Source organism: Microcaecilia unicolor, chromosome 9, assembly GCF_901765095.1.
Source record: "Microcaecilia unicolor chromosome 9, aMicUni1.1, whole genome shotgun sequence".
Classification (NCBI taxonomy): domain Eukaryota; kingdom Metazoa; phylum Chordata; class Amphibia; order Gymnophiona; family Siphonopidae; genus Microcaecilia; species Microcaecilia unicolor.
The window spans coordinates 130,838,398-130,861,809 of NC_044039.1; the positions used below are offsets into that span (position 1 = coordinate 130,838,398).

General features: G+C 43.8%; 1 protein-coding gene across 3 annotated transcripts in view; it reads right to left on the reverse strand.

Moving 5' to 3' along the window:
* Positions 1-23,412, reverse strand: part of ACTN1 (actinin alpha 1) — a 255,126-nt gene that overhangs the window by 88,682 nt on the left and 143,032 nt on the right. For all 3 annotated transcript variants that reach the window (XM_030213778.1, XM_030213776.1, XM_030213775.1), the window contains exons 5-6: positions 9,605-9,692; positions 4,797-4,875 (exon numbers count right to left, since the gene is read on the reverse strand). In XM_030213778.1, coding sequence (XP_030069638.1) covers positions 4,797-4,875; positions 9,605-9,692 — 167 coding nt within the window. The remainder of the gene's footprint in view (positions 1-4,796; positions 4,876-9,604; positions 9,693-23,412) is intronic.

A 23,412-nucleotide genomic window follows, 5' to 3' on the forward strand; every position in this document is an offset into this window, starting at 1 on the left:
AACGCCCCCAAAATAGCCGGCTTTCATTTAGGAGCTCATTTTCAGCAGCGATAACTAGTTAAGTGCCACTGAAAATTAGCAGATAGCCCCGAACAAGTGATTTAACAGGCAGCGGACGTTTCTGGCCAGTTAAATCATTTTGAATATCGACCAGTACATGTCAAGTAGGTGCATAGTGGGGGCCCCACCCCTGAAACACCCTTTTCATACCCATTTTTCTGTGCATATAAAACTAGGCATATAGCAAAATGAGCAAGTTTTACACATGCATCTGTACTGAAAATGAAACTCCAGCAGCACTCAGACATCCAGCTAAGCACCGACCCCCCCCCCCCCCCTAATTCTATAAAAGTCTCTAATATTACGCATGCAATTTAACTGAATAAGGAGCCAAGTGGTGCCATTAATTGGTTTTTCAACAAGCAATTATTGGCACTAATTGGATTTAACTGGAACATCTGTGCCTAAATTTTACGCATGAGTTAAAAAAAAAAAAAAGAGCGTGGAAATGAGAGGGTCATGGGCAGAATGGGGGCTTTCCTAGCATTTATGTGTTATACAATAATGGGAATATGCACCTAAGTTAGATGTTTACATTTGCACATTTCAGTCTGATCAATAGCAACATTATCACGCATGTATGGTCCACCTGACAAGTATTCATTATTATCTAATGAATACATCATGGGCGTAGTTTGGGGGGGGGGGGCGAGGGGGCAGTTCCCCCCAAACGAGCTGTCACCCCCATCCTCCAATCCCCAAGCCGCCGGCAGCCTCTGCAAAAAAGCAGCACACACACTGCTTTAGACCTGCCCCCGGAAGCCTCTCTTTCTCCTTCAACTTCCTGTTCCCGTGCAGGCGGGAAGCTGTAGGAGAGAGAAGGGCCTCCAGGGCAGGTCTAAAGCAGCTGTGTGCTTCTTTCGCTGAGGTTGCCGGGGAAGAGTGATACCGGGCGTCACTGGAAGTCTCCGGAGGGGGTGGCGGCGGCGGAAGAGAGACACGCCCCACCCTTTGCCCCACCCCCCCAAAATGAAACTGTCAAACTATGCCCACGGAATACATTTTATATATATATAAAAAAAAATCAAACTGAAGGTATGAACTATATGAATAAAAAGATTATATATATATATATATATATATATATATATATATATACATACATATATACATATATACAATCCTTTTAATTTGTATATTTTATACCTTCAGTTTGATTTTTTATATATATCTCTATTGGGCACATTTTCAAAGCACTTAGGCTTACAAAGTTCCATAGGTTACAATGGAACTTTGTAAGTCTAAGTGCTTTGAAAATACGTCTCTATATGTTCCAAAAATGTTTTTATCATTGGAGTCTGTTATGTTTGTAATATTTGATTTTATATGTGTTTTAGACCCCTGAGACAGGCGCTGGTGGGCGCCGAACACGGCTCGTGTCAGGTCATTTCCAATTAAGACTGTATCATTGGGTTACTTTCAATAAAGACTGTACCAGTGTTCCAGTTCTGGAGGCCCTTATGTGCTTTTTCTTCACGCCTAAACCTAGCCATGATTCCCAGGCGTAAGCGCTATTCTATAAACCGTGCCTAACTTTAAGCACGGCTTATAGAATAACGCTTTTTTCAGCGTCATATTTAGAATTCACCCCTGAATGTCTAAGTGTATTTTGACACGATCTCTATAAATACCTATCAGTAAAAGTAACAGTCAATGAGTTTTGGGGAAGAGTGTTGGTGCTGGATACAGTTACTGCTCCAAACACAGCATGAGACTGGAAATTAGGAACTCCTGGGTAAGTGACAGGCCGTGTATCAGAAGGAGCACTGCCAACCGCAGAGGCCAAGGGAGGAGAGAGAAAGCATGGCAAGGTACAGACATGAGCAAGACACAGCCAGAAGCCAATGTGCATGGCTAAACTGCTTACAGAATGGAAGTGTGAATGTGAATAGGAGAAGGCTTAGCCCCAAAAGACCACTTAGCTGGACACAATCCATGATTTAAACAGAAGGCACATAAAAACAGTCACAGATGTAAATACAATTCAGAACTGTCTGTTCAGGCTTTGCAGGTTTGCTAAATACTCTTCCTCATGTGTGTGTTAGATTTTGGGTCACTAAGAAGTCAAAATACTGGCAACATTCAGGGCTTGACCGACATTCTGCAACTGGGGGTCAGATTTCGGAAGGGCTGCTGAAGAAATCCCATGAGAGCAACTGCCATTTCTCTGCCAATACAGTAAATAAAGGGGCTTCTCCTTTCTGTCCGACATTTGACCTCCAATCATTAAGCCACAGAGGATAGATGTGAAAACCATGCAGCCGGATACAGCATGCTTTCCCAAGCTACAGCTAAAACAATTTTAGGTGGGAGTCATTTGGCAGAGGCAATCTCTTACTTCCAAATCTCATCAACTCTTTTCTGTAATATAGGGGGGGGGGAGCATCAGCCCATACAAAGAGGGCTGAAAAAAATAGTTTTTAATGATTTTCAATAACTATTCAAACAAAAGCTTTTCTAGGATTTCCAGCAACATAAACATTTAAAGTTAGGTTTTTTTTTTTCTGGAACCCCTTCCCCACCCCTTTATTTACTGTATTGGTGGAGAATGGCAGTCACTTTCATGGGATTTCTTCAGCAGCCCTTCCGAAATCTGATCCCCAGTTGCACACTGCACTAAAGGAAGCAGGAGCAGACTCCTCTTATCTGGGAATTTGATGTCTTCCAAATTTGTGCCCTTGGCAATTGCCTGTTCCCCATACTTAAATCTGGACCTGGCTACAAATGTCAGCATCAGCAACTGAAAAGCATTCAGTGCTTCCCACTCTGCAGATTAGCAAATAAGAATTCCTGAAATCCAAAAGCTATAACCATCAGGCAATACATTACTCTCCCCCCTCTGAGCAGGGTCTCCCATTCTCCACCACAATACTCTTCCTCTCTCAAACTCATCTCCCCTCCACCACATTTTTCCTCTTCCTCCAGCCAGGCTGGTGTAAGAATAGCAGGTGCCTTAGGCAAACCTTCATTCTTGTCAACCCCCCTCCCCCCAATCTCTCTGGGATCTGCAGCAGCTACAGCAGCAATATAACAGGAAAGAAGCATGGCACAAAGTCTCTCCTGCATGCAGCACTATGAAAGTCCAGCCAGTTCTGCCCCCATGCAAACAGGAAATTGTGTCAGAAAGAGTGGGAGGTACCTTGCTGGACTTTCAGAGTGCAGTATGCTGGGGGGGGGGGGAACCAGAGGCTCCACACCATGCTTCTTTCCTGTTTTACTCTCATTGCTGCCACCAGTCCTGGGGAGATGTAGCAGTGGCACAATGGCAGCAACAGCATGGATTGGAGATCGAAGGCTGTCGCCGCATGGGCTTTTTCTGGGACACTTTCCTGCCACCTTCCAAAATCTGACACTCTAGGTGAGCATCCAGTTTGCCCTAATTCTGCTACCAGCTCTGCCCCCAGCCATCTGCTTTCCCCTGTCGATTCCTGTCCATCTCCTGACCCTGCAGCAGAGGCGTATCTGCTATGGGGCCACGGGGACCTGGCCCCCATAGATTTGCCCCTGGACCCCCCTACTGACGACCCTCTCAACCCCCCTCCTCCCGCCGTCGCGCCTCACCTCCCTTTGCTGGCGGGGGACCCCAACCCCCGCCAGCCGAAGTCTCCTTCCTTTGTTTGGGTTTGGTTTCAGACGTCCTGCACGCACGTACAACGTGCAAGACGTCAGACTCACAGAAACAGAATTTGTTTCTGCGAGTCTGACGTCCTGCACGTTTTACGTGTGTGAAGGACGTCAGAAACCAAACCCAAACGAAGGAAGGAAGGAAGGAAGGAGACTTCGGCTGGCGGTGGTTGGGGTCCCCTGCCAGCAAAGGGAGGTGAGGCGCGACAGCGGAGTGACGGCGGGGAGGGGGGGTTCAAAGTAGTTGGAGCCAGGTGGTGGTGTCGTTGTCGTCTTCGGCGAGAGGGGGGGGGTTTTAAAGTAGTTGGAGGTGGTGGTGGTGTCGTCGTCGTCGTCATCTTCAACAGGGGGGGGGGCTAAAATGTGCCCCCTCACCTCGGCTCTGGCCCCCTTTACCATTGAAGTTCAGATACGCCCCTGTCCTGCAGTAGGCAATATCTCTAAAATAGTTGCTGTCTTTGTACACCAAGCAGCTTTCAGACAGTGAACCATGCTGTGCTGTTCCCAAAGTCTTTTTGACTGCATTATTTGAACACTCAAGAGCTACAAGGTACAGATAGTTTCCAGGGCAGCATTGGAAGAAGGTGAAAAGAGGGATGAGTCCAGCTGCCTCCCCCTCTCCCCCTCCCCCTCAATTGCTTTCCCTCCCATATTCTGTAGGAGAAAACTGAAAATTCTGGAAAGGAAAGGAATCCTGTTCTAAATCTGTACTACACAAAATTTCCCTAGGAGTACAGTATCTCATCTTGTTGGATTCATTCCATAGACTCAGAATATTTCAGTGACAGCCTGCTGCACATCTCACGCCTACACAACTGCCCAGGGATGTTAGTTTAAGCTCTAGCAGGAGTTTTTCAAATATGAACTGAGCCTAGCACAGAAGAAAAGTAAAAGGTGACTCATTTCTGGTTCAGGAATCCATTAGAAATCATTTTAAACCCCATGAACAATCAGGAAGCATGACTTTCTTCAATTCATCATGCTTTTTCCCGGGGACATGCGAGCAGATTAGCACGAAGCCCACCTGGATTAAGAGGGCTGGCAGTGCCTACATCAGGCAGTACAAAATTGTAGCATTTAAGTACATACATAACTGGAGCTCTTGCTAATACCTTTCGTAGCTTGCCATAGTCAATCAGCTCTGGACGGTGTCGGTGAATGAGGGCGCAGAAGCCAAGACCATCCTTCCAACTGTGGGAGAGAGAAAATCGGCATCAGAATCACATCAAAAAGGTCATCCACCCATTACACAGCCCTCCAAAAATAGGGACAACTAGAATTAACCCACCACACTGGACCACGGTATCTTCTGTACAGATGCTGAAGAGGGAGTAATGATGAACAGCTAATGAACAGACATCAGGCAATGTAAGATGGTTTTATCAAGATGGCAGATAGGACAAGATAATAAGTAGAACTCTCACTTAGAGGTCCTTTACAAAGCTGCGGTAAAAAGTGGCCTGGGGGGGGATCACATGATGGCAGAAGTGTGAGCAGACGCCTACATGCTCCCTCGTTTCGATAAACCCTCTTCTTATGGCACCCCCGTGGTGAATTTTTCAACCCAACATTGACCCACCAACGCTGGAATCCAGGGGAGGGGGGACTACATCTGAAAACAAATTGATGGCGGAAGAAGCTGGGAACAGCTGTTATGCCGATTAAAGCAGCTTGCTCAGGCAGGGAACAGGCTGCAGGGAGCGCATGCAAGATGGCGGCCCAGCAGTGGGATCCTCTGACGCCACAGGCCACTGACAATACTATCCAACTATCAATGCAAAATATATCAACTCTTAGATGACAAACTTGCCAAGCTACGCATTGCTATGGACGAGCTGAAAGACTCAGTGGCTGGCCAGGCGGCACGCGTACAACAAGCAGAAGAGCGTATCTCTGCCCAAGAGGATCGTGTGAAAGTGATGGAGGAAAAAATAGAGCACTGGCGACACAGAATGCATGTTTACTAGAACGGGTGGAGGACAAAGAGAACCGGGCAAGGCAAAACAACCTGCGAATAGTTGGCCTCCCTGAAGCTATAAAAGAATTGAACCTGCTGGAAATCACGGAAAAATGGCTGCCAGAGGCGGTATGGCTCCCTTCGGAGGCGGGCCCAATCCACATGGAGAGAGCGCAGTGGGTAGGGACTTGGAGAGAAGCAGCAGACAGACCGCATCCAGTCATAGTGCGCTACCTGAACTATGCTACTAAAGCCAGGATACTGGAACTGTACAAACGCTCACGCAATTTGGAATACAAAGGTTCTAAAATACTTCTGTTTCAAGACTTTTCGCCACGTGTCTCGGAGCAGTAAAGGGTGTTGGCGCCCTTCTGCTCTCAACTCTTCAGCAGAGGTATCAAGTTTGTTTTCCAGTACCCAGTGAGGGTGAGACTGCTCCATAACAACCGAAACCTAACTTTCACAGTGGCTGCAGAGCTCCGGGCATTTATAGAGAAGCTGCCTTCACCCGAGTGAGAGACCAGGCCTATGGCAGAGTAAAGTAAAGTGCTGGGAGTTAAGGCCGTGACAGATGTATCTCCCTTAAGACAGATCGCTTCTGGGAGTCCCTGGTCAACTGTTGGAAATTTGTTGTTACTCATTGGAACTATAGTAAGGGACTTATGTCTGTTGGTGAGACCCCAATTATGTCAGGGGGACTATACTGTAATTCTTAGTATCCACTGGACGGGAAGGAGGGGGGCTGGGAGGGAGCGGGGGAAGCTATAGTAGTAAAACAAGTTGGGGGGGTTGGGACACAGGGGAGATGGGGGGTGGCGGAGGGAGAGGGGAGATGAGGGGATGGGGTGGGGGAAGGTTTTTGTGGGCGATTGTGTTTGTGTGGGTGATTGGGTGTGTGTGGGCAACTGGAGGATGTGTATGGGGTTTGAGAGGAGGGGGGTTCCATGTGAGGGGTGAGGAAGTGGTGGTGGATGATTGGAGAGAGGGGGAGGGGAGCTTGATAAACTTTTGGGTTGGCTCTGGGATTTAGGGGGGGAAGGGAGGGACTCCGTGCTCTTGAAAATGCTGAGGCTTAGTTCTGTCTCAAGGGAGGGCTTGCCCTACACGGGTGGGGGCGGTGCAGCTGGGATGCAGTCCCTAGCCTCCGAAATGGCTGACTTGCACCATCACAATAGACCACTATTAGAGTGGTGGAATGGGTGACCTACGAATTGCCACACTAAACGTGGACGGAATACACTCTCCTGTAAAATGCACAAAGATCATGAACTATGTCAAACGTTCTCAGGTGGAGGTCTTACTCTTGCAGGAAACCCATTTAACTCAACATAAACATGCTACATTGAAAAGAGACTGGGTTGAAGATCTGGCATCTGCATCTTACAATGGTAGGCAGAGGGGGGGTGGCGGCAATTCTGATCCATAAGAAATTGGACCACCTATGTCATAAGACTATTGCAGACCCCAGCGGACGCTATGTGGTTTGGATGGGGAAACTGCAAGGGAAAAAAAATAGCCATTTGCTCTCTTTATGCCCGCAATGTATACTCACATAGTTTCGTCTCCAAACGATAGCTTTGCTGACAACTCTTCATGGGTACCCACTGATAGTGGGAGGAGACTAATATCACGGCTGACCCACTAATTGACTGCAGCCCCCCAAAGAAAAGGCCCAAAGGCCAAGAGGCATGGGGAGTAAATTTTTTAATGCAAGAACTGAATGTCCTTGATATCTGGAGGGTACTTCACCCGGACGAACGCAATTTCACCTTTTTCTCTCAGGTTCCCAGGCACGGCTGGATTGCATATTAATTTCCCAACCTTTGCTATCATTAGCCAGGGAAGCAGATATAGAGGATGGGGTGGTTTCTGACCACAGCATGGTATGGGTGGGTGATGGGTCTTTCCCCTAGGAGACAACCAGGAGGATGGAGGATGAATCCCTCCCTCTATCTAGATGACGAATTTAAGCGTTTTTTTAGGAGAAGAGTGGAAGCACTATTTAGAGGAGAACAATCCAGATGAGGTGGACCCCGTGGTATATTTAGGTGCACGCTGAGCCATTTTATTTTACCGCAGCTGGGAAAAAGTCTATTTTGTAATGGGCCAGGAAGTACTGTAATTCAAAGGGAGTTACATTCAGGTACACTAGGTATAGTTTCCTGTTCCCAGAGGGCTTACAATCTTTGGTTGAAAAGGGCTGCTGTATTGCTTCAGGTACAGTGTGCCACAGGAGTTGGGTCTACTTAATGTGTGCCAAAATGGAGTAACGTTTCTCATCTCTAGCAGTCAGTGGCAAGGAGCAGCAATTTGTACAGCCTGCTTGTACCAACCCCAGAACCTTTTCTCTGACGTAACTTCTTGCTTCCACATAGGTGAGAAGCGTCAGATAGAAGGCTTCAGGGTTGGCACGAGCAGGCTGAATGAATCATTGCTGCCAACTGCTAGAGACAAGAAAACTTTTAAAAGGTACATGAGGGAGGTCAACAGAGACAAGGGGAGATGCCTGGTTGCTACCTGGAGAGGGGACAGGAAGGAGAGATATAGAACTATTTTTGTGGAGGTTGGGGGGAGAGAAAGTAAATGCTGGACTATGTGAGGGTGGGGGGAAAGAAGGTAAAATCCTGGACTACGTATGGGAAGGTGGGTTGGGAGGGGGAAAAAGGTAAAATGCTGGACCATGTGAGGGGTGGGGTAGAAAATAAAATGATGGACCTTTTGTGGGGGTGTGCCTTGACAATTTTAGTGCCGTATAAAGTGTGCCATGAGACAAAAAAAGGTTACATAAGTACATAAATATTGCCATACTGGGACAGACTGAAGGTCCATCAAGCCCAGCATCCTGTTTCCAACAGTGGCCAATCCAAGTTACAAGTACCTGGCAAGATCCCAAAACAGTACATTTTATGCTGCTTATCATAGAAATAAGCAATGGATTTTCCTGAAGTCCATTTTAATAATGGCTAATGGACTTTTTTTTTAGGAAGCTATCCAAACCTTTTTAAACTCCGCTAAGCTAACTGCCTTTACTACATTCTCTTGCAATGAATTCCAGTTTAACTACACGTTGAGTGAAGAAATATTTTCTCCGGTTTTAAATTTACTACTTTGTAGCTTCATTGCGTGTCACCTAGTCCTAGTATTTTTGGAAAGATCAAACAAGCGATTCACATCTACCCGTTCCATTCCACTCATTATTTTATAATGACCTCTATCACAAGGAACAGCAGCAGGACTTGAACCAGCCTTCCCTGGTTCTCAGCCCAGTGATCTAACCACTAGGCTACTCCTCTACAGTACCAGTAACACTGACTACTGCTGACTGATCTGTAACTCTCTTCTTGAAATGCTGTCATTCTAAAAATGAAGTAAGACTAGGGCCTTGGGATCTTGCCAGGTATTTGTGACCTGGATTGGCCACTATTGGAAACAGGATGCTGGGCTTGATGGACCATTGGTCTGTCCCAGTATGGCAATACTTATCTTTCCATTGGCCATAAGTACATATCAGATGCCTAGATAAACCTTCAACCTTGCATCTCCCAATTTACTTTAAGCCCCTTGGTACCCCCCCTTAACAATTATGATCACTCCAAAACCACCCCGCTCAAAGTAAAATGGGTAAATGGGCTATTGGACAAAATGTCAACCTTGCCCACCTTCCCAACTGCAAAAGTACCTCCTGTTGTTTTGTGCGTTTGTGTTGGTGGGAGGACTGTCAGGACCTATTATTTTGCTTTGACTGCAGCTACTCATTTGTGCTCTGCTCCCTGTCCCACAAGTTGATACCCTAGGCGACTGCCTAGTCTTGTTTAATGGCTGGCCCAGACCAAAGCATGTTGCTGCAGCTATCCATGCAGCTCAGATACCACTGTATGTTATCTGCCTGCTTCTCATGGTGTCCCAAACTGCTACCCTTCGGGAAAGGAACCGGTTCTTATCAATTCCCGTCAGTCCCTTTACCTGATATGAAAGTTCTGGATATTCACATTCTTGTATGGAGCAGTTTTTCTCTGACACCACAGCAGCAAGCCCTCCTTGGCAGAGGTTTCTGAGCAGGAAACAAAAGGAAGCAACACAGATTAGCCAGTTCCTATCCTAGGTATGACAGCATTTCATAATTTGGATTTTTCTTACATCTCGTCAACAAACTCTAGTTACTTTAGTGTGGAACTCTTTATCTTATGAACTTCGTTCACTTATTTGATTTTTCAAAAAGCTCTTAAATCCTTTTTATTTATAAAGTACGTATAGCTTATATTGTCGGTAATATACAACTGCTAATGTATTGGTCTGGCTGTTGTATCCAAAATTACCCCTATAAGATGACCATATTCCGTTCTAACTTGCTTTTCCCAGTGCATGGAGTTTCCTGTTAGCTATTTAGAAGTTTCTGCAATATAGATTAAGGAATTCTCCAAATAATGGCTTTTCAGCTGTATCATTTCAGCTTCCTATTTGGAAGACAAAAATACAAAATAAACTAGAATCTTTCTAAAATGTTGAGTTTATTAAAAATGCTGGATGATGCTGAGCAATCCCCAAGGCTCAGAGCTCAGCCTCCTCTATCCAGTGGTTTCTAGTTTAAGATCTGCTTCTGGCACCGTTAATTTAATGGCATCTCTTTTCATCTTGAAGCTATAATGCTAAGGGGATTCTCCCATTTGTGGCTATAGGATTAACCATACGCAAGTCCCTGTGGCAACACATACATGCATGCAGAGAGCCCTATATTTGGCAATATCCAACTTGATTATTAAAAGAAGTTGTTGCCATGCAAGCTTCAGATTCCTCACCTATCTGCTGTTGAAAAAAATTTTGTTTTAATAAGGCAACCCTCAAGGTTTCTAGAGAGGTGTAAGGAAATTCTTAAGATACTGACAAACAAACGGATGGGGGTGTCTCACCCTCCCAGTAATTCTTATTGCAGTTTATTGAACGACGAATTGCTAGTCTGCTATTAACTCTTTATTAAACTCTATTGCACACTCTTCGTTTTCCTTTATTTTTGTCCTACTATATATATATTTTTTTTGCATCGTTTCACAGACTTTTGAACTAACACAGTCTAGTCTTGCATCCTTTCCTGAATCTATGTATAGTGCACACAATAGACCGGGGGAGGGGTGCAACCAGAAGCGTAGACGGGCTTTGGCATCAAGGGGAGCAGACCTTTTTTAAACAGGCACTTGCTGAAGGGCCAATCCACACAGGTAATGTTTTATTCAAAATCTGTTTGGAGGAGCAGCCCCTCACCTTGCACCTCCCTCCTAACTAAGCCTCTGGGTGCAACCAGGGCAACTGCTCTGGGTACCCATGTCATGGAGGCTTCAAAACTGCCTGACTTAAGAATCTGGATTTAGTTCAAATCTTTTTAGAAGTAGCTCAGGGAAGGCCAGGGAACTTTGGTGCCCCCTCCCAAATTCCTGCCATGAGCCCCAGCATGTATAACACTCCCCTGTCTACGTACACTCAGTTTGCATACAGCTGAGACAACTCCTTAGGGTCATGATGAGAAAGACTCTCAATTTGATTATGCTCAATCACACGAGTGGTAAAGTGGAAGAAAATTTCAAACGATTATTTCCTAAGTGATTAAACAAATATAGAAAGGTAAACAAAGATTTTGGGATCAATATTTAGCTCATGGTAATCAGTGTTTTACTAGGTGCTGACAGCTGTAGGCGGAATGACGTGTGGATATTTAATGGCAGGCCAAGTTTGGGCTCCAAGTGTGGCTAATATCCAGTGCCATGCCCACGTTCCTAACCAGGCAAAGTTAGGACAGTCTTTTGCGTGGTCCAACTTGCCCAGTTAGGTATGCGGATACCAGCCCCGAATATCACTGGTGTCTGCATATTTCCTTACTTCAGCAGACCAAGGAGTGGGGCAAAATGTTAGTACTTCTAAAAACTGGTGCTAGATGAATCCTTCGAGACTGAATGCGAGAGTTTCACAAGTATACCTTGGATATCTCAAGTACCTGTTTTTGTGTAGAATTATATCTTTACACTTCAATCTCCAGACTCCCGAGGCAGGCGCCTAGAATGCCGAAACAACTGTGTTGAGTCTGTCCATCAATAAACATCACTTAATTGGACTGATACATTTCCCTTGTGGTTTTTGAAAGTGCCAACTTTTCGACCTACTCCTTGGTCTGTTGTGCTACAATCGTAGGGATTGGTGTTTCCTGTGTAGTTGCTCTACCTATCTCCTTGCTTCACCCATACTCCACCTCTGGACTGCCCTCCACTTCCTGGACAGAGCCATGGAAGTCTCTGCCAATATTCAGCAGCACTGTCCAGTCAACTGCCACTGAGTATCGATAGATGACCAGCTGAACGCAAGTTAACTGGGTAGAAAATGACATCTCTGCTTACTACCAACCAAAAGATCCACCAGATTTTAGAGATGCACTGCCATTTCATAGCTCTGGGGAAATGGCAAATTGTTTTGTCTCCCTTCCCACCCAAAAGTATGCAAAAATCATACTGAATTGACATGACGCTAACCATGTCATTTTAGCATGAACTAATGATATCTGTTCGTGGTGAAAGTTCCAATACTGATAGTTAAATTAGGTCCCATTGATCAGGAAAAAAAAACACAGACAAGAAAGTGTGGTTGTGGCCTAATCTGCTCCCAAACCATCCTGGTTATTGAGCAGAGTGGATTACGTACAGCAGAGCACCATTCTGGGTATCTCCACTTTCAATGCCCAGGAATCCCCGAACCTGTAAAAAAATTATGATACCTTTTTCAAGAACTTCAAAAGCAAGAGTTCCAAGTCAGGAAATTCCCCTAATTTTGTAAGTTGAAAACTTAAATTGTGCCAATTGGTTTCCATATGCCTGACTTGTGAATATTTCTGCTTGGCCTATTCTCCTGTGCTTAACTTTCTTGCTACATTTTGAAGATAGCGAAGAACCTCCCTGATCAATTTAAGACTAAACCTGAGAAGTCTTCAGCATAAAAGTGCGACACTGCCAGTGACTAGGATCTTGATGAAGACCCTTAGTGTGGTGGTAAACTCAAAAGAACAATACTATTTAACAAAGGTATGAGCTTAACCTAGGCTGACAGATAAAAATGTACTGCATTCCCTTTGGATAGGCCCTGTGTATCAAAACATAAGGATAATTGTTCTGTAAATCCAAAGCACACAGAAAACCTCATAGCTTAAAATCAGGGAAGCAAGAAACTCCCATTTTATAAGGCTTTTTGCTTCACAGCCATATTCCGGCCGATATTCAAAGCAATTTAAGCAAGCAGGAAAGGCTCCTGCCCACATAAATCGCCTAGGGACACGCCTAACCACCGATATTTAGTGGTATTTAATTGGTTAGCCCCATTGAACATTCACAGTTAGCACCTGTGCCAAAACTGGCTAACGTGGTTGTTCCAGTGCAGAGTTGGTACTTATGTGGTTAAGTGTCAATATTCAACTCTTGACCGCATAACGTAACTGCTTAAATTGGGCCACATAAATAGCAGTCCTCTTTTTAAGCAGTTCAGCTTATATGATCAAGATTTGAGTTTTGTCGGGAAAGTCCGTTGGTCACGATTTCAAATTCATGACCAACGGACTTTCCCATCTCAATTTCTCACTAAAATCAGGTTTGAGAACCCACTATATATAAAGACAAACTGCAGACCTCACAGCATACCCTCAAAAAAGCTACAACATGATGGCCGAAATGTCGGTTCCACTTCTGAGACATGGCAAGAGGACAACTGCAACAATCTAAAAACAATATTCCATTACAGGCATGCATTTTAAGGTTTTGTGTCTTACGTTTAAGTACTTTATGGTGATGCTCCGCTTTACGTGTCACAGCTAAATTTAACTAGGTTTGGTCAAATGCCTAACAGGTAGCTCCATAGAAATAAGTTTTCACCTACTTTGGGATTCTGTTACTCAATTATGTTTCACTCAAAAAAAATTGTTTGGAACTGTTTTTCCAACTCAATGGAGCTCTTTACCATTAGATCAGAGATGTGAATGTAATTATTTTAAATTTTGTAAAATGTTGAAGACTTGGCTTTTTAAGCAATATTTTATTTGATTATTTTATAGAGTTTGTTAGTTTATATTTGTATAGTCCCTGCCGTTTGGAGATTATAAACTTATTGTGAACCATACTGAGCTAATGATAGCTCCACTCTTGCACTGGTATCTTTACATTGGCTTCGTATCCATTTTAGAGCTCTCTTTAAGGTTGCATATTTGGTATACAAAATATTTGAAGGTTCATCACCTGAATATATTTTGAAACTGATCTCTTTTCCTCGTATACAGAAGTTCTCTCAACCTCGAGATCCATTTAGTTTAATTCTACCTTCTATGGTTGGTATTAAACGTAAGAAGACATTGGAATCTTTTTCATTTTTATGCTCCCCAGTTTTGGCTCTCTTTACCTATGGGTCTCAGAACTGTATCTAGTTATTTTCAATTTTGCAAAAACCTAAGACCCATTTATTCAAATGTTTTTTTTTCTTGATGAATTAATTCTAATATCTTTTTTTCTACTATATATTTCCTGAATTCCTTGTAAACTGCTTTGAGTGGGAGTTAGCGGGATATAAGAATCAGCTTACATTACATTTTAAACAAATCTTGTGTACCAATCAAGTTAAATTTACACCAGTTTTCAAACAAACAGTAACCACCTTTTTAGATAGCATTTAAGCATATCTCTCTATATAAAACGCACCTCCAACGTTCGAATGAAGCCTCTGTTAGCCAAAAGTGAAGGGGGTGAGATCGCATTGTGTCTGCCCCGCCCATGCGTCAAACGTGATGACGTCGAGGGCGGAGCAATGACACCAACCAATCGCAACGCTCGGCAGCGAAGCGTCAGGGAAGGAGGCGGCGCTCTCAACGTCTAGCCTTCCCTTCGCTGTGTTCCGCCTTCTTCTGACGTCAAGGATGATGTCAAAAGAAGGCGGAACACAGCGAAGGGAAGGCTAGACGTCGGGAGCACCGCCTCCTTCCCTGACGCTTCGCTGCCGGAACCGCCACGGAGGTAAATTTAAAAACAAGAAAAAAAAACAAAACCCATGTTGGGGGGAGCGAAGAGGGTGGCCACTAAAGAACAACAATGGGAGCGGGAGGGCAGGGGACAAACGACAGCATGGATGCGAAGGGGGGGGGGGGAGAAGAGGGCGGGCCAGGCTGGGACATGGGAGAGAGAGGAGCATGGATGCAAGGGGGGGTCATGGAAGGGAGACAGGGGACTTGCTGGAAAAGGATGAATGGAGGCGGCAGGGGACAGAGGAGCATGGATGGGCATGGATTGGGAGGGCAAGGCTCAGGGAGAGAGGGCAATTGCTGGAAAGGGATGAATGGAGGGGGCAGGGGACAGAGGAGCATGGATTGGGAGGGCAGGGCTCAGGGAGAGAGGGCAATTGCTGGAAAGGGATGAATGGAGGGGGCAGGGGACAGAGGAGCATGGATGGGCATGGATTGGGAGGGCAAGGCTCAGGGAGAGAGGGCAATTGCTGGAAAGGGATGAATGGAGGGGGCAGGGGAAAGAGGAGCATGGATGGGCATGGATTGGGAGGGCAGGACTCAGGGAGAGAGGGAAATTGCTGGATAGGGATGAATAGAGGGGACAGATGGGCATGGATGGATAAGGATTGCAGGGCAGGCCTCAGGGAGACAGGGCAATTGCTGGATAGGGAAAAATGGAGGGGCCAGGTGACAGATGAGCATGGATGGGCATGGATTGGAAGGGCAGGACTCAGGGAGACGGGAATTGCTGAATAGGGATGAATGGAGGGGACAGATGGCCATGGATGGATATGGATTGCAGGGCAGGCCTCAGGCAGAGAGGGGAAATGCTGGATAGGGAAAAATGGAGGGGCCAGGTGACAAAGGAGCATGGATGGCCATGGATTGGAAGGGCAGGACTCGGGGAGAGGGGAATTGCTGGATAGGGATGAATGGAGGGGACAGATGGCCATGGATGTATATGGATTGCAGGGCAGGCCTCAGGCAGAGAGGGGAAATGCTGGATAGGGAAAAATGGAGGGGCCAGGTGACAGATGAGCATGGATGGGCATGGATTGGAAGGGCAGGACTCAGGGAGACGGGAATTGCTGAATAGGGATGAATGGAGGGGACAGATGGCCATGGATGGATATGGATTGCAGGGCAGGCCTCAGGCAGAGAGGGGAAATGCTGGATAGGGAAAAATGGAGGGGCCAGGTGACAAAGGAGCATGGATGGGCATGGATTGGAAGGGCAGGACTCGGGGAGAGGGGAATTGCTGGATAGGGATGAATGGAGGGGACAGATGGCCATGGATGTATATGGATTGCAGGGCAGGCCTCAGGCAGAGAGGGGAAATGCTGGATAGGGAAAAATGGAGGGGCCAGGTGACAGATGAGCATGGATGGGCATGGATTGGAAGGGCAGGACTCAGGGAGAGGGGAATTGCTGGATAGGGATGAATGGAGGGGACAGATGGCCATCGATGTATATGGATTGCAGGGCAGGCCTCAGGCATAGAGGGGAAATGCTGGATAGGGAAAAATGGAGGGGCCAGGTGACAAAGGAGCATGGATGGGCATGGATTGGAAGGGCAGGACTCAGGGAGAGGGGAATTGCTGGATAGGGATGAATGGAGGGGACAGATGGCCATGGATGGATATGGATTGCAGGGCAGGCCTCAGGCAGAGAGGGGAAATGCTGGATAGGGAAAAATGGAGGGGCCAGGTGACAAAGGAGCATGGATGGCCATGGATTGGAAGGGCAGGACTCGGGGAGAGGGGAATTGCTGGATAGGGATGAATGGAGGGGACAGATGGCCATGGATGGATATGGATTGCAGGGCAGGCCTCAGGCAGAGAGGGGAAATGCTGGATAGGGAAAAATGGAGGGGCCAGGTGACAAAGGAGCATGGATGGGCATGGATTGGAAGGGCAGCACTCAGGGAGAGGGGAATTGCTGGATAGGGATGAATGGAGGGGACAGATGGCCATGGATGCATATGGATTGCAGGGCAGGCCTCAGGGAGACAGCGTAATTGCTGGATAGGGATGAATGGAGGGGCCAGGTGACAGAGGAGCATGGATTGGACTCACACTTTCACTCTGACTCACAAACACTCACTCTCACATATACTCTCCCAAACATACACACTCCGAGGAAAACCTTGCTAGCGCCCGTTTCATTTGTGTCAGAAACGGGCCTTTTTTACTAGTGTTGTCATAATGCTGAAACTCTGTCCATCTGGCATATTTCTGTATGTTTCTTAATCAAGCTGTTTGGAAAATTTAAAACTACCAATAAAAAAAAAAAATTCAAACGCAAAAGATATGACAACACTGAAGCTGCCAATTAGCTCAGTATGATCGTTAGTGCTCAAAAGGACATGGTTATCTAGCTGGATGCAAGATCTATTATAGGGGAAGAGGAAGCAAGAGGAACTCCAAGGCTCCACTCCACTAGGTGGCGCTCTGTCCAGCTCACATAGGCAGAGCACTGGTCAGGCTGTTGCTTTTAGATTGTTCAGTGCTCATTTAAAAACGAGGTATATCATTCTGTCCTATTGTTGCCATTCTGCACAGAGCTTTCAACAAAGTACTTCCCAAACAGCAGGCAACAAAATCAAGCCTTTTTTTTTTACCTACATCCTTGATGCAAGTTTTGACAATAAGACACAAACTCAGCAAAAAAATGATCAATCAAACATAATAAGCTCAGATCATTAGCTGAGTTGCGTTGGATTTCAAAATTATCCTGCAGTTTAATTATTAGCTGCAAAAATGTTAATTTGTCTTTGAACTGCTTGTCATTTTTCATAAAGTGATGATTAAAGGAACTAATAACAGGACAGAATGAAAGTGACAATGGAGTTCATTTTCAAAGCACTTAGTCTTGCAAAGTTCCATAGCTTACTATGGGGGTCTTTTATAAAGGCATGCTAGCATTTCTAGCACACGCTAAATGCTAGAGACGCCCACGGTCCAATGGACAGTCACCCCAATGTAAAATTTTCCATGAGATGGGCAGCAGTCTGTTATTGTACAGACATGTGTCCGTTCATCAAGAACTACTAAAAGCTTCAGCTTCATCTTCACTTTAAAGTGACCCAACCCATCACTGTTCTTTGGATGGAGACCATTCAAACACAGGCAACTCCACTGTTTTCATATGCTATATCCACTGAACAGCAAAATTTAAGATAAAATAATCCACTGTTTACATGACAAGTTTTGCAATAGTCCCTGATTATGACTGTCTCCTTTCTATAACTGTTTGATTATATCGACATGTTAACCTTGTTATTCTTGACATCTTTGCAACACCAATTGTATTTCTGTACCCTGAAATGGCGATGCCATTACAGGTATTTGTAAGCCACATTGAGCCTGCAAATAGGTGGGAAAATGTGAGATACAAGTGCAATAAATAATAATAAATAAAATCCTGTTCCTGGTTTTGTTTCATTTGGTTTACTGTGGAATCGTCATTTACATCTCACTTCCTCTTTACTTTTACTGCAAGGATCAGATGTAACCGAGTAAAACAGTAAAAATTGGAGAAATTACTACTTCAGTAAAAGTAAAAGTAACAAATGTTATCCTATATTCTTTACAAGTAAAAGTGGTAAAACATTTACTTACATACAGTAACTAGTTATGTATACTTAGTTACTATACAACACTGCATTTAGTCTCCTTACAACCTACATCAGTCTCTAGGCTGCTTGCTACGCCTTGGTTTACAGATCAATTGCTAGAGTTAAACATACTTATCTGCTAGAATGTCTGTGGTACAGTGCCATAGCGAGGGTTGCTGACACCAAGGGCGGTTCGCCACTGCGCACCCTCCCCCCCCCCTGGGTACAGCATGGTGCACCCCCCCCCTCGGCGCGTGCACCCCCCCCCGGAGCGCATTCTTACCAAAGGGGGCGGGCGAGAGGGCTGCTCCGCCCCGAGTGCACATCGCTGGGAGCTGCGTCGGCTCCGCTGGTTCCCTGCTCTCTCTGCCCCGGAACAGGAAGTAGCCTGTTCCGGGGCAGAGAGAGCAGTGAACCAGCGGATCCAACACCCCCCCAGCGGCGTGCACCCGGGGCGGACCACCCCACCGCCCCCCCTTCCTACACCACTGCTGTGGTAAATTTCTGATAAGCTTAATAATTTAAGATGGAAAGATACAATCTATGTTTATAAGCCATCTGTAATAGAGGCCAAAAAATAAAAAGACCTACTTGTCTAATCTTATAGGGACAGGTCCATTTCATCAGAAGAAACTTTTTAAGCTGACAAAAAGTTTACCCCTCAAGCTATAACTAACTCTCTGGCTATTGAGCAATGCACAGCTTTAGAACTTGCTAACTACTTTCTTCTGAAAGTTGATGATTTTAACTGATGTTATAAGTGATGGTTCACCATTTCCTTTAGACATATGCATAAATTCAAGCATTCTGTGCACAAGCTGATAGACTATGGTCTCGGGTTTTTTTCTCCCAATCACGTAAAGAATGTGAAGAAGTTGTTGAAAGGTTTTGCAAAATAATCATTACATGTTGGATTCCTGCCCTTTGTCTGTCATTATTAGATAACCTACCTTTGGCAACTGTGCACTGGATTATTCTATTTCTTGGTAGAGTATTACATTTGGGCTGTTTTCCAAAAGCAATTGGTGAAATCATCTTAAACCCAGATTCACAAAGGACCAAATTTAGATCTGAGCTGATCTGAGCTTGCCTTCAAATTACAGACCTATTGCCAGCTTTCTGATTCTAGCCAAGTTGCTAGAAGGTATTGTAGCTGGTCAATTAACTGCATATTTGGAGTCTCATGATCTCCTACATCCTACTCAGCCTGGCTTTAGAAGCTCTTATTAGTAGCAAAACTCTGTTACCAGCTTTGATGTATATTATTAATTAGAGCAATCTTGTGTAAGCGCAAGCAAGCTATTTTGGCATAATTGGATTTGTCAGATGCTTTTAATACCCTGGATCATGATCTTTTATCCCTAAGGTTGAGTGAATTGGGGATTTCCGATACTGTTTTTAATTGGTTTAAGGTATTTTTATCTAATAGATTGTGTAAGGTAAAAATGGGCACGGTTAGGGCCAGATTCTGTAATTGGCATCTAAAATCTAGACACATCCGATTAAAGCACCTAGTACTATTCTCTCTCTTTAGTATTTGATATACTGCTATTTCATCATTTAGTCCCACTCTGACCTCATGTGCAACTTTCTTTAGTCACCTTATTTTCTAAATCCTCTTACTCTCTTACCTATATGTTCCATGTTTGCTTAGACCCTACACTGTTTATTAAAATGGTCTATTATGTATTGCGTTGACATTGTAATTAGTATACTATGCCATACTTTGTATTATTGAATATTTTTACTGCTATAATTGTCTATTGCTTATGTTTGATTTATTCTTACTATACATCGCCTCGAGTGATTTCTTTCAAAAAGGTGGTAAATAAATTCTAATAAATAAATATTAACTAACGAAACTGGGCATAGTGATTTACAAAATAAAACATCGAGAAAGGAAAGGAACTACACTGAATCAACAGGAAAGTACCACTCATTCACAGTCTAAAACAATGGCTAAAGTTTCTAGGTAGTGCTGCCTGACTATTCTATATACTACTACTACTTATCATTTCTATAGCGCTACTAGACGTACGCAGCGCTGTACACTTGAACATGAAGAGACAGTCCCTGCTCGACAGAGCTTACAATCTAATTAGGACAAACAGGACAAACAAGAGATAAGGGAATATTAAGGTGAGGGTGATAAAATATGGGTTCTAAACAAGTGAATAAGGGTTAAGAGTTAAAAGCAACATCAAAAAGGTGGGCTTTTAGCTTAGATTTGAAGACGGCCAGAGATGGAGCTTGACGTACCGGCTCAGGAAGTCTATTCCAGGCATATGGTGCAGCAAGATAAAAGGAACGGAGTCTGAGAGCTAGCGGTGTACATATAACACGCCTAAAAAGTTAGGTGCGGGGTATAGAATAGGGCACAGGACCGGGGAACGTGTCTACATTTAGTTGTGGCCATTTACGCCACTGAAAACCTGGTGTAAATACCTACACCTAACTTTAGGTGCATTCCCCCAAATTCTAACATGCATAAATTTGAGTAACACCCTCAACATGGCCACACTCCTTTTTCAGCTTTTTTGTTAGAATTTACGAGCACCTCTTATTAAAATAAGCTTAAAAGGAAGCGTGCATAAATTCCAATTTTTGCCAATTAGTGATAATTAGTTATCAGCTAATTATCACCGATTGGCTAGTTACTCAATTGAGTAGTGAAGGTAAATTGGGCACACACAATTTAACGCATGCTACTCGCCTCCCCTTGGAAGGCATTTTGTGGAATACCTCAGGGGATATCTTGAAAACCCCAACTGGCTGGGTGTGCCCTGAGGACTGGGTTGAAACCCTCTGCATTTACGCACTACTTGATAGAATAGTGCACATGCATGTATATGTGGCAGTTATCTCTGTACTTAACGCATGACAAATACAGGCACAGTTATAGACTTGCCCTTCAATATTCAGTTTTAGTCCTATGCTGATATCTTGTTACTCTTCCCTGTACAAGATAACTTGGACCTGACCTACTCTCATAAATAGGGAGCTTGCTTTCATTGATAACTAGATTAATGCACATACTGTAAACTGAAACTAAATGCAAATAAGGCTAAGTTGCTGCAGTTAAGTAAATGCATTGATCCCAAGCCTATTGAAAATCCAACTCTATTGGGCGCTAGCCTTCTACTGGAAGTTACAGTGAAAATTATAGGTGTATTCTAGGTTTCTGATCTAACACTGGAACCACAAGTTACTTTCCTCACAATGAAGCTCTCTCTAAGCTGCATCAACTTAGATCTTACTTTTATTAAATACCACTGCACAATTAATATTTAGGGTTTCTAGATTTATCAGAGTTCCCTGTTATTGATTCAGTTTCATTTGTTTGCCAATGCAAGCACGAGTTGACTTTAAGCTTTGTTGCCTTGTTTTTCAAATTGAGCACGGTGAAGTACCAGAGTATATGGTAAGTCCGATATGATTACTGCATAGAAATATTACATCTGTATCTAGATGTTTCCTACTTGTTCAATATCCAGATCCAAAACAGGTGGTTTATAAACTGTTTGTTTCTGGCACATTTGTTTATTTGGCAGCTAGCTACTGGAATGAATTACTTATTGATAGAAGGTGACAATCTGGTTATAGTGTTTTTCGAAAACTGTTGACAACCTTTTTGTTAAAGACATTTTTAATGCGACTTATTTTTCTTGACGTTAGTTGACCATCATGTGTAACATTTCTGGAATCTTTTGTGAACCACACTGAAATGTTGTGGTAAGCATGGAATACAAGTGTCATATATTATTAATAATAAACATTCTAGAATTATAGTGCAAGTATGCTAGTGTTTACTGCAGCTTAGTAAAAGGAGCCCATAGTGTGTATTTGACAGGTAGGTGTACACGTGGGCAGAACTCCCACTTATAGAATATTATACATTGTAAGTAATGTGCATCTCTCTGGTGGTTAGGCTTGAGCACTTATACAGCTCCATGGCGCACATATATATTACACTAGTATTCTATAAAGGAAAAGTAGGAAAGTGTGCTCCTATCAGGTGCTCTGTAGGCATCTATATATAGGTGTATTATTAAAGAATTACCCCCCTCTCCCAAACAGGCAGAGGAATTGCTAGGGGGCAGATTAAATAATTACATAATGTAGGAAATGAACAACAGACATGCCAGAAATTTTCTAGCACTTTTCAAGATCATAAGGATGTGTGTTATATCAGGTTTTGGCCACTTTTGATAATGGAATTTGTATGACCAAGATGGGTCTTTCCAACCAAAATGAAGTGATATGAGAAGCCTGTGCTAAACTGCACCAGTTTCTCATGGTGAGAGCCTGCCAGATTAATCAGACTACAAGGAATACAAATGCAGTATAAAATTGCAAATAGACATATTCAGTGTAAGTAACTTTCCGTCTTTCATGCATCTTCATTGCAGATATCCTACAAACAAATCTGAATGGTTGTAAGTCAAAGTCACCAGATTGGGGTTGGGAATTCTTGGTTTAGTGGAAGTTATATCTCCAGATTGCATCACACATTTGTGTGCCTTATATTGAAAAGTGCTGACAGTTAAAGACTTTTAGTATTACACTTTGCAACAGGTATGGTTTATTTTATTTATCAACTGCCTAATTCCTGACAAGAATGCCAGGTAACATTCTAAACAAATAAAAATAATAAACATGCTCACAACAAAGCCATATACTAGATAATATAAATAAAAATTAAATAAGATAATACAAAAATAATATCAATACTAACCACTACACAACACATATACAAAAAATTCATGAGCAGTTCATTGAAAAAAAATTCAGAATCAATCACAAAAATCACACAACATATTACTAGTCAAAAAAATACTTGACCATAGTAAACCATGCCCAAAATGTTTTACAGTGGAATCAGTTTTTTCCTCTATTTAACATATAAATTGCATACATGTTTAAATGGTGACTTCATAAAAACCACTATTTTACATGTAGAGATCCATACCATGCAAAGATTTCAAGAAAATATTGTGGGCCATGGTTTGGGCAGGGTAAAAATCTGCATGTGTAGCCCCCATTTCACAAAGGCAATATACATTTATGGGGAAAAATAGCCCCATCAGATTTTATACCAGCAGAATCACATACAGAATTTTTTTTTTAACTGATTGCTTTGGC